At 41.8% G+C, this 14774-nt stretch overlaps 1 protein-coding gene across 1 annotated transcript in view; it reads right to left on the reverse strand.

Annotated features, from left to right (window-relative positions):
- Window positions 1-8762: 8762 nt before the first annotated feature.
- The window catches only part of LOC140200663 (erythropoietin receptor-like), a 41117-nt gene continuing 35105 nt past the window's right edge, over window positions 8763-14774 (reverse strand). The window contains exons 6-7 of the mRNA XM_072264229.1: window positions 13351-13441; window positions 8763-11074 (exon numbers count right to left, since the gene is read on the reverse strand). Of these exons, the coding sequence (XP_072120330.1) occupies window positions 11003-11074; window positions 13351-13441 (163 nt within the window). The 3' untranslated portion in view covers window positions 8763-11002. The remainder of the gene's footprint in view (window positions 11075-13350; window positions 13442-14774) is intronic.

The raw sequence follows: 14774 nt of genomic DNA on the forward strand, positions 1-14774 counted from the left end.
CAGGAGGGAGGAACGGGGCTTATTTTGGTGTCGTTGATTTGTTGCCTGGTTACTTGGTAGTTCTGTGCATGGTGGGCATGATATATTGGCACCAGCATACGTGGTGACACGTGGATTTCCCCCAGCACATCCCTAGGAGTGCTGGTTGTTAACAGAAAAGACAAATTTTCACTCTACATAGAAACAGAGTACTTCCTCCACATAGGGTGCTTGTGATAATTTCATCTGAATGTAGGCCATTGGTTGGGGAGAAATGGAAGGTTGGATAGAACAGTACTCAGGTGAGTAATTCATGATTTTTTTATGGTTCCCCAAGGTTGTTATAGCAGGGTGTGGTAATAGGGACAAGCTCCCACTACCTATTAAGTGCTGCCAATGGTGTGCGCTTCAAATACTCTCTACTGGCAGGAGAAGGGGCAAAAGCAGGTTACTGGCACCTTAAAACCAGTCACTTCAGACAGATTGGGCTCATCAGCTGCAGTTGGCAGCTCATCACAGAGAAAGAAATGTCTGATCTCAAACCTCTATTACCTTGTGGCTATACCCACGCATCGAGGAGGCTTTGGGAGTAAACCTCCGAGGGCAAAATCTAGAGCTGAGGTCCCTAAGGCAGTCCTGTGTTGAATTGAACACTGAGTGAAAATTCCTGTGATGTTGCTGGTGCCAAACTTTATTGATCTCTGCCATTCCTTTGGGTTCATCAGCTGCCTGGAGAGGGTAACCTTGCTTTCCTCTAATCACCTGAAAATTATGCCTCCGTCTATTAGTCATTTCCACCCTGGGAAAAAGTCTCTGGCTGTCCACTCGATCTATACCTCCTATCGTCCTATACACTTCTATCACATCACCTCTCATCGTCCTTCACTCCAAAGAGAAATTCCTAGCTCGCTCAACCTACCCTCATAAGACACACGTCCTGACAAATCTCCCGTGCACCCTCGCTAAAGCGTCAGAACTTGTTCGGTTGCCACTCCCTTTTGCGTAATTGCACTTGTGTGCATAGGAATCTGCCACTGCACAGTGATTTTAAAATCCATTCTTTGGGAGAACGAACATGAGGCAATGCAGATTCTTGCATAGTTCATCAGTGAGTGCATATTTCTTACCAGTGATTGCAAAATCCACAAACAATCTTATTCAAATCCAATAGTATCTAGCCTGAAATTTATTTTATTTCTTTCTATGTACAAGTGCTTCTTGAATAGATTAACAGCAAAAACAGGGACTTCAAAATTTACTTGATATTCAATTATAATTTTCTGGTTATTACCTTGATATTTGATATTTGAATATTCTTCTGTTGCTATTTTGTCAAGCCATCCTTTAAAAGTGCCACTGCACTCCAGTGTTAGCAGTGAGTATTGAATATTGCTTTTCAGCTAACAGGGTTCATTCAAAAATGCACCTCAGACAAAGTGGTGCTCCTTTGGTGCTATCCGAAAATTCAACACATCTACATATTCTACACAAGGCTTGGCCCCATAGAACTTTGATTCTGAGGTAAGTGCACTATCAGCTGAGATTAATAATACAAGAAGTTAGAGTCATAAGAAAATTGTCCATACTGGACTTGAGGTCAAGGTGGTAACAATGTACAATGCTCTTCCAGTCAACATCTTCTGGAAACCACAAAACTGCTTATTTCACTTCTTTTACACATATTTTTCATCTGAAATGTGCGTTTAGAACTGTGAGAGCCTACAATTTACAGTTTGGAGATTGATTGAGTAATCCAGTGCTTCGCTTTCTCCGAGAAGACTCCGGGAAGCAAGCAGGAGCTCAAGCGCTCTTGAGGAAAAGAAATTTAGAGAAAGGGCATGAACCGATGTTGGACTCCATTGTACCGATTAAGTTGCCCATTTCTCGCCGATTAAAGCTTCGAGAATGACTGAAGCATTGAGGCAAATGTGGAAGCTGAGGGAGGGTTCAGTGCCAACTGCCTGTCTTTTGAACTCTGATGGGATTCCTCTGCTGCCAGAGGAGGAGTCCGTCTGTGGGGAGGCCTGTCACTGTGTGGCAGCTCGCTGTGGCTGGAGTGTAGGCCTCTACACTCGAGTGGTGTCTCTCTTTTTTGATGATGTTGGAGGATGTTACTGAAGTTCTGCATTTATGGATTGGACTATTGTGTTTATGGATTGTGGACTTTTTCAGTCTTATGGTTTTTAGATTCTGTATTTCTGCTTGTTTTTTCTCACTTTTTTTGTGGGGGGGTGTTTGGAGGTTGATGTTCTTGATGCATTTTGTTAATTTTTCTTGTGTGGGGAACAGGTTTGTTTTTCAATGTTTCTGTTGTGTTTTGTGCGGGGGAGGGGGTTTTGTGGTTGATTCTCTTGTTCCATTTTGTTAGTTTTTTTGTATGGGGAGAGGGAGGTTTGGGGATGAAAGTGCTGCCGTTCTTTTTTGTTCAGGGACGGTGAGGGTGGGGTGGGGTTGATGTCTTTCTTTGAATTACTTCCATGGCTTTTCTTTGTTTCACGGATATCTGGAAAAGACAAATCTCAGAGTTGTATACTGCATCCATACTTAGACAATAAATAAACCTTTGAACCTTTGAATATCTTGAAGTTCTTGATCACTTACTTCTCAAGAATAGGGCTGATTATCAAAGGAAAGACCACAGCTTTTACTTCAACCTGCCATGAAGTAGATCCGTTTTATAATCTGAATTTTATTGGTTAGAACCTGTAAGGAGAAGAATCTCAAGATTGTATATCTTATCTCAGACATCCCACCCTGCAAAAGCTCATTTCAGGGAGGTAGCACCATCAATTTGCGGGAGACTCCCGGAACTTCCAGGAGAGGTGGGATGTCTGCAATAGAGTAGCTCCTTAGCAGCTAGCCAGCTAGTTTAAATAACATTGGCTATGCTAATGAACGAATGACACCTGTTAAACTCACCTCAACATGTCTTTTACAGTCTTAACCCACCATAGGCAATAAAAAAAGTCGTTGTTGCAAACTGTGCAGTGGGCAACACTGTCATTATTTTTGACCCCTGTGAGGCAGGGGTACACTTTAGGGTAGTCTGGGGTGACGTACATTTTATATTTTCTTTTTTTGAAACACTCTCGAATGGCTCTCTCTCTCTCTCTCGCGCACTCGCACTCTCTCTTTCTCTCGTGGTTGCTCGCGCGCTCTCTCATGCTCTCTCTTGCTCTCACTCGCTCTCAAAAAATTGATTTCCGGGATATTGTATATAATTTGCGGGCATCAGGGAGCCACTGTTAATATGCGGGAGACTCCCAGAACTTCCGGGAGAGGTGGGATGTCTGGTATCTCTACTTTGACAATAAATGTACTTTGAACTTTGAAGTTTTACTTGCCACTTACAGTCCCTTTTCTGATTAGCAACAGGTAGGTGGAACTCCAGACAAAATCACTTATTTTTGGAAGTGTAAAATATATTCACCTTAGAAGCTAATGATGTTGGGGATCAATTGAAACACTTAAGGCTTGATAGAGTTTTCCAAAGCATGATACGAGGACTTAAAGAGCACCAAGACTGTACGTGCAGTGGCCACTTTGTTAAATAGAGGAGTGGAACCCAATGTGGTCTACTGCTGCTGTGGTTCAACCACTTCAAGATTCAACGTGTTGTGCGTTCGGAGATGCTCTTCTGTACGTCATTGTTGTAATGCGTGAATTTTTGAGTTACTGTTACCTTGCTATTGGCTTGAAACAGTCTCGCGACTCTCCTCTGACCTCAGGTTGTCTAGAGTTGTTTGGGTAGGTTTAAACTAATTTGGCAGGGTGATGAGAATTGGAGTAATAGTGCTGAAAATGAGGTAGCTTCTTTACAAACAGAGGCAATGTGTAGTAAGACTCCAAGCAAGGAGAGGCTGATGATAGGGCAATACAGGACTGAAGGTATTATATTTGAAGTTGCACAGTTTATGGAATAAGGTAGATGAACTTGTAGCACAGTTACATTTTAGCATGTATAATATTGCAGGCGTCGCTGAATCATAGCTGAAGGAAGATTATAACCGGGAGCTTAATGCCCAAAGATACACATTATATTGAAAGGACAGTCAGAAAGGCAGAGGAGGTGGTGTTGCTATATTGATTAAAAACAGAATCATTAGAAAGGGGGTAACATAGGGTCAGAAGGTGTTGAATCATTATGGATAGAGCTAAGGAACTGCAAGGGTAAAAATCCCTGAAGGGAGTTGTATACGAACCCCCAAACAGTGGTAAGGACGTGGTCTGCAAATTGCAATGGGAGGCAGAAAATGCGTGCCAAAAGGGAAATGTTACAATATTCACAGGGTGTTTCAATATGCAGGTAGATTGGGAAGGTCAGAATAGAGCTGGATTCCAAGAGGGGGAATTTCTAGAATGCCTATGAGATGGCTTTCTGGAGCAGCTTGTGGTTGAACCCTCTAGAAGATCAGTTATTCTGGATTGGGTGTTATGCAATGAACTGGAATTTCATTAGCAGGCTTCAGGTAAAAAAAACCTTAGGGACAAGTGATCATAATATGATCAAATTCACCCTGAATTATGAGAAGAAGAAGTTAAAGTCAGATGTATCAGTATTACATTGAAATAAAGGGATTTACAGAGACACGAGAGAGGAGTTGGCCAGGATTGATTGGAAAAGAACACTGACAGAGTTGACAGCAGAGATGCAATGGCTGGAATTTCTGGAAGCAATTTGGAAAGCACAGGATATATACATCCCAAAGAGGAAAAAGAATTCTAAAGGCAAGAATTCACAACCATGGCTAACAAGAGAAGTCTAAGCCAACAGAAATGTCAATGAGAGAAATATTCAAAATCTTAGAAAAATAGAGGGCTATGGGTAACCGTAGGTAATTTCTAAAATAAGTACATATTCAGCACAGCATTGTGGGCTGTATTGTGCTGTAGGCTTTCTGTATTTCTATGAGAGGGCATATAATAGAACAAAAATAGTGGGAAGTTAGAGGATTGGGGAGCTTTTAAAAACCAACAAAAGACAACTAAAAAAGTCATTAAGAAGATAAAAATAGAATAGAAAGGTAAACTAGCAAATAATATTAAAGAGGATGACAAAAGTTTCTTCAGATGCATAAAGTGTAAAAGAAAGGCGAGAGTGGATGTCAGACTGCTGGAGAACAATGCTGGAGAGGTAGTACTGGGGGAGAACAAAATGGTGGAAGAACTGAATAAGTATTTTGCATCAGTCTTCACTGTGGAAGACACTAGCAGTATGGTGGAAGTTCCAGGTTCAGGGATCATGAAGTGTGTGAAGTTACCATAAATAGAGAGAAGGTCCTTGGGAAACTGAAAGGCCTAAAGTTAGATAAGTCACCTGGACCAGATGGTGTACACCCTAGGTTTCTGAAAGAGGTGGCTGAAGTGATTGTGGAGCTATTAGTAATGATCTTTCAAGAGTCACTAGATTTTGGAATGGTTCTTGAAGAGTGGAAATTGCAAGTGTCACTCCACTCTTCAAGAAGGGAGAGAGGCAGAAGGAAGGAAACCATAGGCCAGTTAGTCTGACTTAGTGGTTGGGAAGATATTGAGTCGATTTTTAAGGATGTGGTTTCGAGGTACTTGGAGCACATGATAAAATAGGCCATAGTCAGCATGGTTTCCTCAAGAGAATATCTTGTCTAGCAAATCTTTTGGAATTCTTTGAAGAAATAACTAGTAGGATAAACAAAGGAGATTCGGTTGATGCTGTGAACTTGCACTTTTAGAAGGCCTTTGACAAAGTGACACACATGAGGCTGTTTAACAAGCTATGAGCCCATGATATTACAGGAAAGAGTCTAGCATGGATAAAGCAGTGGCTGATTGGCAGACAGAAAAGTGTGGGAATTATAGGAGTCTTTTCTGTTTGGCTGCCAGTGACTAGTGGTGTTCCACAGGGGTTTGTGTTGGGACTAAATCTTTTTTACAGTATATTTCAATGATTTGGATGATGGAATTCTTGGCTTTGTTGCAAAGTTTGCACTCAACATGAAGACAGGGGGAGGGGCAGGTAGTTTTGAGGAAGTAGAGAGGCTACAGGAGGACTTAAATAGATTAGGAGAATGGGCCGCGAAGTGGCAGATGGAATTGTGTCACGAAGTGCATGGTCATGCACTTTGATAGAAATAATGAAAGGGTTGACTATTTTTGAAATGGAGAGAAAGTACAAAAATCAGAGGCACAAAGGGACTTGGGAGTCCTTGTGCATGATTCCCTAAAGGTTAATTTGCAGGTTGAGTCTGTAGTGTGGAAGGAAAATGTGACGTTTTCATTCATTTCAGGAGGACTAGAATATAAAAGCAAGGATACAATGTTAAGACTTTATAAAGCACTGGTGTGGCCTTACTTGGACTATTGTGAGCATTTTGGAGCACCTTATCTTGGAAAGGATGTGATATGTTGAAACTGCAGAGGGTTCAGAGGAGGTTCACAAAAATGATTCCAGGATTGAAAGGCTTGTCATATGAAGAGCATTTGATGGCTCTGGATCTGAAATGACTAGAATTCAGAAGAATGAGGGGTGACCTAATTTATATCCATTGAATAGTGAAAGGCCTTGATAGAGTGGATGTGGAGAGGATGCTTCCGATGCTGGGAATGCCTAAGACCAAAGGTCACAGCCTCAGAATAGAGGGCATCCTTTTAGAATGGAGGTGGGGAGGAATTCTTTCAGGCAGAGAGTGGTGAATCTGTGGAATTCATTGCCAGAGGCAGCTGTAGAGGTCTAGTCTTTATGCATATTTATGGCAGAGATTGATAGATATTTGATTTGTTGGGGGCATGAAAGGGTGGGGGGGAGGGGAAGGCAGGAGATTGGGGCTGAGAGGAAAATTGGATCAGCCATGATGAAACGGTGGAGCAGACTCAGTGGGTCAAGTGGCCTAATTCCGCTCCTATATCTTATGGCTTTATGGTCTCCGTCATTAACAAGGCATTTTCACACACAGTACTGCCGCCCACTAACTGTTTTTCATTTCTCGCCCCGTTCTCTGTAAACTCTAGAGACCATTGCGCATGAAAATCCCAGGAGATCCGCCGTTTCTGAGAGACCCATATCACCCTGTCTTGGCACCAACAATCATTCCATGGTTAAAGTCATTCCTTGCCTATTCAAGTGTTTGGTCAGAACAACTAAACCACTTGATCATGTGACTAGCATTAGAAAGATGTACAGAGGTAACAAATACCATGGACACTGAGTGTAAATATTGTCCAGAATACTAAGCATTTGCCCTTCTCTTCCTTTGAGTTCTAACATGCGATCATTTACTTTATACTTTATTGTCACCAAAGAATTGATACTAGAACATACAATCATCACAGCGATATTTGATTCTGCGCTTCGCGCTCCCTGGAGTACAAATCGATACCAAATATTAAAAATTTAAATTATAAATCATAAGTAGAAAATAGAAAAGGGAAAGTAAGGTAGTGCAAAAAAACCCAAGAGGCAGGTCCGGATATTTGGAGGGTATGGCCCAGATCCGGGTCAGGATCCGTTCAGCAGTCTTATCACAGTTGGAAAGAAGCTGTTCCCAAATCTGGCCGTACGAGTCTTCAAGCTCCTGAGCCTTCTCCCGGAGGGAAGAGGACGAAAAGTGTGTTGGCTGGGTGGGTCGTGCTCTTGATTACCCTGGCAGCACTGCTCCGACAGCGTGCCGGTGTAAAGTGAGTCCAAGGACAGAAGATTGGTTTGTGTGATGTGCTGCGCATTGTTCACGATCTTCAGCAGCTTCTTTCAGTCTTGGACAGGACAACTTCCATACCAGGTTGTGATGCACCCTAGAAGAATGCTTTCTATGGTGCATCTATAAAAATTAGTGAGGGTTTTAGAGGACAGGCCAAATTTCTTTAGCTTTCTCAGGAAGTAAAAGCTCTGGTGGGCCTTCTTAGCAGTGGACTCTGCTTGGTTGAACCAAGTCAGGTCATTTGTGATATTGACCCCGAGGAGCTTAAAACTTTTGACCTGTTTCACTTGCGCACCACCGATGTAAATGGGGTCGTGTGGTCTGCTACTTCTTCTGAAGTCAACAACCAATTCCTTCGCCTTGCTGACGTTGAGGGATAGGTTATTGTCTTCGCACCATGCCTCCAGGCTCTTAATTTCCTCTCTGTACTCAAATTCATCATTACCCGAGATACGGCCTACAATTGTGGTGTCATCAGCAAACTTATATATTGAGTTCAGTGGAAACTTGGCTACACAATCATGGGTATACAGCAGGGGGTTGAGTATACAGCCTTGTGGGGCACCGGTGCTCAGAGTGATTGTAGAGGAGAGCTTGTCCCCTATTTTTACAGCCTGTGTCCTGTCTGTAAGGAAGCTGAATATCCAGCTGCAGATCTGAGTGCTAAGGCCCAGGTTCCAGAGCTTAGGAATCAGTTTATTTGGAATGATGGTATTAAAGGCAGAGCTGTAGTCAATGAAAAGGAGCCTCACATATGTGTCTTTATTCTCCAAGTGTTCTAAGGAGGAATGTAGGGCCAGAGAGATGGCATCTGCCGTTGACCTGTTACTCCAGTAGGTGAATTGCAAAGCGTCAAGGTTGATTGGTAGGCTGTGGTTGATGTGTGCCATAACCAATCGCTCGAAGCACTTCATAGTAATTGATGTCAGAGCCACAGGTCAATAGTCATTCAGGCATGCCACCTTGCTCTTCTTCGGCACCGGACAACTGAGAGAACTGAGAGAAAATATTCCTGTGGGATGGAATTTTAATGGATAAATTCTACTTTAGTTTTTTTTTAAACAAAATAAACTTTATTCATAATAGAATTATTTACACAAATAAACCATAAACCATAGTGCCTTTTTGTTCTTAGATTCATAGTCAGTGTTTTCAGTACTGTTCTATTACATTCTATATAAACACAAGGACTGTTGTCACTCGTGGTGGAACACTACCACAATAATTTGAAAGGCTTCCTCACCCAACCAGGCCCCTTCCTGTCCAATCATGGATGTACCCTATCATGTGGCCCTTTCCCACAGAACTCTTGCAGTGGCTGCCCAGGCCTCAGTGCATCCCTCAGCACATATTTCTGCAGCCTAGCATACTGTAGTCAGCAGCATTCCTCCACGGACGTCTTAAATTGATCCACTGTGCACGTGGTTAACACCTATTTGCTTAGGATATGGTTGTTTTGTGTCCCTTCTATGTGAGATACAAGTACTCCTGTGTCAAGCTGAGCCACCTTACTGCAAACTGCAGCCGACAGCAAATAAGAAAGAGCTGTGTAATTCATTTCAGCAGCCGAGATACAATCCGCATAACAGGAAAGTAATTAAGGATGGATTAAATATGTAAAATTTAAACGCAAGAGATTCCACAGGTGCTGGAAATCCAGAGGAACACACACAAAATGCTGGAGGGACTCAGATCTGTTGTTTACAGTTATTTTCTTGTGCAGCAAATGTTCTGGCTCCAACCCATCTGCAACTTGACGTGAACTTCTGTGCATTAATTGTACACTGTGCATAGCGCCAGGACCAAATATGGGGGGAGCAGAGGGGTCTACAAAAATTGAACTTTGGAGTTGGGATGTCTGGACTTTAAGGAGTCACTTTCACTAGCTGGTCATCTCCCAGGAATGCCAAAGGACTTGTGATTACAGGGAGCAGTGGCCAGTTGAACTGTGCTATTCACACATGCCTGCTGGGAAGAAGGTCAGCTTTACCGAAGATGAGTTTCCGTGACAACTGCACAGGGAGCAGCAGGGTTGTCGTGGAGATGTGGGGATGATGTAAGTGGGATGGAAATGGAGGACGGGCTACATATTGTGCGAGGGGTTAGGGTGAAATGCTCTTGATGAAGACCCCATACCATGGGGCTACTTGATCGGACCCCACGTTGTAACCACACAACTGTCATTGGAATAATGGGAGGCATAGTCACTATAAACTGCAAGTTGAAAGAGAAACAATTTTAGAACATAGACTATAAAACAAGGAATATGGAACAGTACAGGCCATTCGGCCCACAATATTGTGCTGAACTTTCAATCTACTCTAAGATCAATCTAAACTTTCCCTCACAAATAGTCCTCATTTTTCTTTCTCAGGACTCTTACCACTCACTTCCTTGTTTCTGTTGAGGGCTTGGTATTTTTTTTCAACTATGATGATTTATCGACTTTTAAAGATGCAAATTTCCCCCAATAAATCATTTCTTGCTATATTCATTATTGCCTATATGAATTCCCCCAAACATGCATTCCAAGATTTACACGTAGAACAGAGAGCACAGTGTAGCCCTTCGGCCCACAATGCTGTACTGAAATTTTACCTACTCGAAGACCAATCTAACCGTCCCCTCCTACATAGCTCTTCAGTTTTCCTTCTCAGAAATTCTGAGTAATTTTCTCAGAATTACTTAGGTTAAAAAAAAGAGCAAAACAAATAAATGGGCAGGGAGGACACAACAAACAACCAGAAGATCAACGGTGAGCAGGAACTCCTTAAGGTTTCTCACATGGTCCTTGATTTGGTTCCTGTTTTACCAGGAGGGGAACAACAAAAACTAAAGGTCACATTGATATTGATACAATTCCTCAGGTAAGTCAGAAACCTATGCCAAGACATTTTGATAACAAAGTTGATCAAAGCAATGACACCTGGGTAACACATAAACAAAATACTGGAGGAACTCAGCAGGTCACCCAGTACCTATGGAGAGGAATAAACAGTCGATGTTTTGGGCTGAGACCTTTCATCAGATCTGGGAAGGATGGTGGAAGATGACAAAATACCTCCAGTCCTAATGAATGGTCTCAACCTGAAATATCAACTCTTTATTCCGCTCCGTAGATGCTGCCTAACCTGCTGAGGTCTTCCAGCATTTTGTGCATGCTACCTTGAATTTCCAGTATCTGCAGAATCTCTTGTGTTAAGTATATCCGAGCTAGGGCAGAGGGAGACAGCAATTCCTGGTCCAATCTCCCCACAGGGCATCTACCTGGAGTGGTACAGATGCTTCAATTTCTTTTACATGTTAACAAAAACTGGTACAGTTACTATTTCTCCAGATCCACATTAGAGATTCTAGTCTTCAACAATAACTATGTCACATTCTTTGGGGTCAATTGTCTCCGGGTAAGAGGCATTAGTCCATTTCTGTAGAAAATAAAAAGGAATAGTATTACATATTATCGCTGAGACAAAGGGTATGTCACTAACACACCAAGTTATCCATTATAGAGAGGAGACTTACAGCAAAATTTTGTTTCAGTGGATGGAATTGTTATTTATTTTCATCTGTAAATACAGTCAGTGGCCACACCCGTACACCTGCTCGTTAATGCAAATATCTAATCATCAAATTAATGCAAAAAAAGTGCAGATAAGGTTAAGAGATTCAGTTGTTGTTCAGACCAACCATCAGAACGTGGAAGAAATGTGATCTGAGTGACTTTGACTGTGGAACGATTGTTGGTGCCAGACAGGGTGGTTTGAGAATCTCTGAAAATTCTGATCTCCTGGGATTTTCACACACAGCAGTCTCTAAAGTTTACAGAGAATGGTTCAAAAAGCAACAAAAGAAATCCAGTGAGTGGCAGTTCTGTGTATGAAAATGCATTATTAATTGGAGAGATCAGAGGAGAATGGCCAGGTTGGTTTAAGTTGACAGGAAGGTGACAGTAACTCAAACAACCTAGTGGATGGGCCACAGCAGCAGAAGATCATGTGCATACACGCAGTGGGCATAGAATGTCAGTGTTACAGAGCAATACAGTGCAGAAACAAGCCCACTGGCTGGTTACTTGACTTTATTTATTGTTTATTTATTTTATTTGTTGTTTTATAGCATTGAGTTTGGGAGTTGCAAACTCATTTTCGCTGTATTGGTGTATGACAAATTGTACTATGCAATGACAACAAAGATATTTCATTTCAAATCTTCCATGCTGACCAAGATGTCTACTGCCCCTGCCTGGCTGATACCTCTCTACACCTTTCCTATTCATATACCCGTTCAAGTAGGGTTTAAATGTTGCAATCATACCTGCATCAACCACTTTCATTCACAGTCTGTTCAATATACACGCAGTGACTATTTTATTAGGTACAGGAAGTACCTAATAAACTTGAATTGAACTGAATTAAATTGAATTGAATTGACTTTATTTCTTATATCTTTCACATACATGAGTAAAAATCTTTACATTATGCCTCCATCTAAATGTGCAATGTGCAACTTATAGTATATTGTAATAAATAGTGTGTACAACAGGACCGTCAGTATAGCATAGAAGTACAATTGTATCGGTGTAAACTAATAGGTCTGATGGCCTGGTGGAAGCAGCTGTCCCAGAGCTACGGTACCATTTCCTGGATGGTGGTAGCTGGAACAGTTCGTGGTGGGGGTCACTCGGGTCCCCAATGATTCTTCGGGCCCTTTTTATGCACCTGTCTCTGTAAATGTCCTGAACAAAGGGAAGTTCACGTCTACAGATGCGCTGGGCTATCCGCTGAGTGCATGTTGGTGGTCTTCTGCTCCAGCCCACCCACTTCAAAATTAAACATGTTGTGTGTTCAGAGGTGCTCTTCTGCACGCCACTGTTGAAATGCATGGTAATTTGAGTTACTGTCGCCATCCTGTCAGCTTGAACCTCTGACCTCTGTCATTAACAAGGCATTTTCACTCACAGAACTGCTAATCACTATATGTCATTTAAAAACGCAAACACGAGAAAATTTACAGATGCTGGAAATTCAAGCAACACACACAAAATGCTGGTGAACGCAGCAGGTCAGGCAGCATCTATGGGAAGAAGTACGGTCGGCGTTCCGGGCCGAGACCCTTCGTCAGGACTAACTGAAGGAAGAGCTAGCAAGAGATTTGAAAGTGGGAGGGGAAGGGGGAGATCCGAAATGATGAGAGAGGACAGGAAGGAGAGGGATGGAGCCAAGAACTGGGAAGTTGAGTGGCAAAAGGGATACAAGGCTGGAGAAGGGGGAGTATCATGGGATGGAAGGCCTTGGAAGAAAGAAAGGGTGAGGGGAGCACCAGAGGAAGATGGAGAACAGGCAAGCGGTTAGTGTGAGAGAGAAAAATAAATAAACAAATAAATAAATAAGGGATGGGGTAAGAAGGGGAGGAGTGGCATTAACAGAGGTTAGAGAAATGAATGTTCATGCTATCAGGTTGGAGGCTACCCTGATGGAATATGCCCCTTCTTACCCCATCCCTATTTATTTATTTATTTTTCTCTCTCTTTCCCTCTCACAATAACTTCTCGCCTGTTCTCCATCTTCCTCAGACTTATTTTGAACAGCACTCGAAATAAAATTCACCATTCGAGTTTGTTTGCATTAAAAAAATTTTGCCAGCCGCATTATTATTCTGGATGCACGAATCAAAAGTAAACGAGATTTCTATTGTTGATTACCTGAAATTCTCCGTCATAATTCTCAAACAGACCCTTAAATTTCTGTTTCGGATCAGGGACTTCTGGACACAGGTATTCCAGTATCTTGCACCTAGAAGTATAAAAATATCTAAATGGAGTGATTTAATAACATTTCTTCCATCCAACCCTACTACTCAAATATAACCAGTTAGAAAAAGCACAATCTATGTAAAATTTGCTTTCTGCCCTCCTTTTCTGTGGCACACTTATCTCTATACAGGGGTGTTCGGTATTTGCAGATACAGTATCCATTCATGGAAGTTGTCCTGAAAAGAACACAGCATATGAAGCATAACTAGGAGAAGGAGAAATTAATCTCTGAGTAGCACAGTACTGTGCAAAAGTCTTAGGCACCTTATACTTTTTATATGGCTTCAGATTGTGTGGCCTCCACAGAGCCCTGATCTGAACATCATCAAAGCTTTCCGGGATTACTTTCCGGGATTTGAAGAGACAGAAACAGTGAGGCAGCCAAAGTCTGCAGAAGAACTGTGGCAAGTTCTCCAAGATACTTGGAACAACCTACCAGCCATTTTTTTTATTATTTATAAAACTTCACAACAGTCTACCTAAGAGAATTGATGCAGTTTTAAAGGCGAAGGGCGGTCACACCAAATATTGATTTGATTTAGATTTTTACTGTTTACTGCTCTTTGCAGAATTTTTTGATATTTAGAAACTTTACAATTCATTCTTTTTGAAAGTATCCTTGCTTTACAGATTTTTTTTTACAAGTACTCAAGACTTTTGCGCAGTATTGTATATGGAGACATATATGTATTTTGATAATAAATATATGAAGCTTGAACTTTGAACCTATCTGCCTTTTCAACATAACTCTTAGTTCGCGAGGATCAAGGAAGGAAGCTATTCATCTCATTCTAACTCTATTCAGGATTGGTCCAAGTAATCTCAATTTTTTACTCTCTCCCTGCTAATCCTTTTCCTTTTCGTTCGTCTCCAAGCTTCATTTTGAAGTCTGTAATTGAACCTGGCAGTACAATCCACACCCTAACTGCAAAATCTATTAGAAAACATGTTCATTGTGTAACCATTGGCACTCTGTTTGTTGGGCCATTGCCAGGGAAAAGCACTGAAAGAAACATCAACCATTTATTGCACACAGCTCTGATCTCTATACTATAAGGATGCCTTTGTTCTGGAGAGAATGCATAGGATATTTAGTAGTGGTATAATCACTCGAGTCGAGCGATCTTCCAAAGGATTACTCCCTTAATGGAGAATACCTATTGTTTAAGATAGGGAGGCTGAAAGATGGGCAGCCACCACACAGTCCTTGACAGATCAGAGTCAAGGTGCACTGGCATGGTGTCCAAGACAACTTCACTGCTGCAGCCTTCCTTCACCTTTATTGCCATTGAGATGTGTCATCATCTTCAGCC

Source organism: Mobula birostris, chromosome 7 (genome assembly GCF_030028105.1).
Source record: "Mobula birostris isolate sMobBir1 chromosome 7, sMobBir1.hap1, whole genome shotgun sequence".
Taxonomy (NCBI): Eukaryota; Metazoa; Chordata; class Chondrichthyes; order Myliobatiformes; family Myliobatidae; genus Mobula; species Mobula birostris.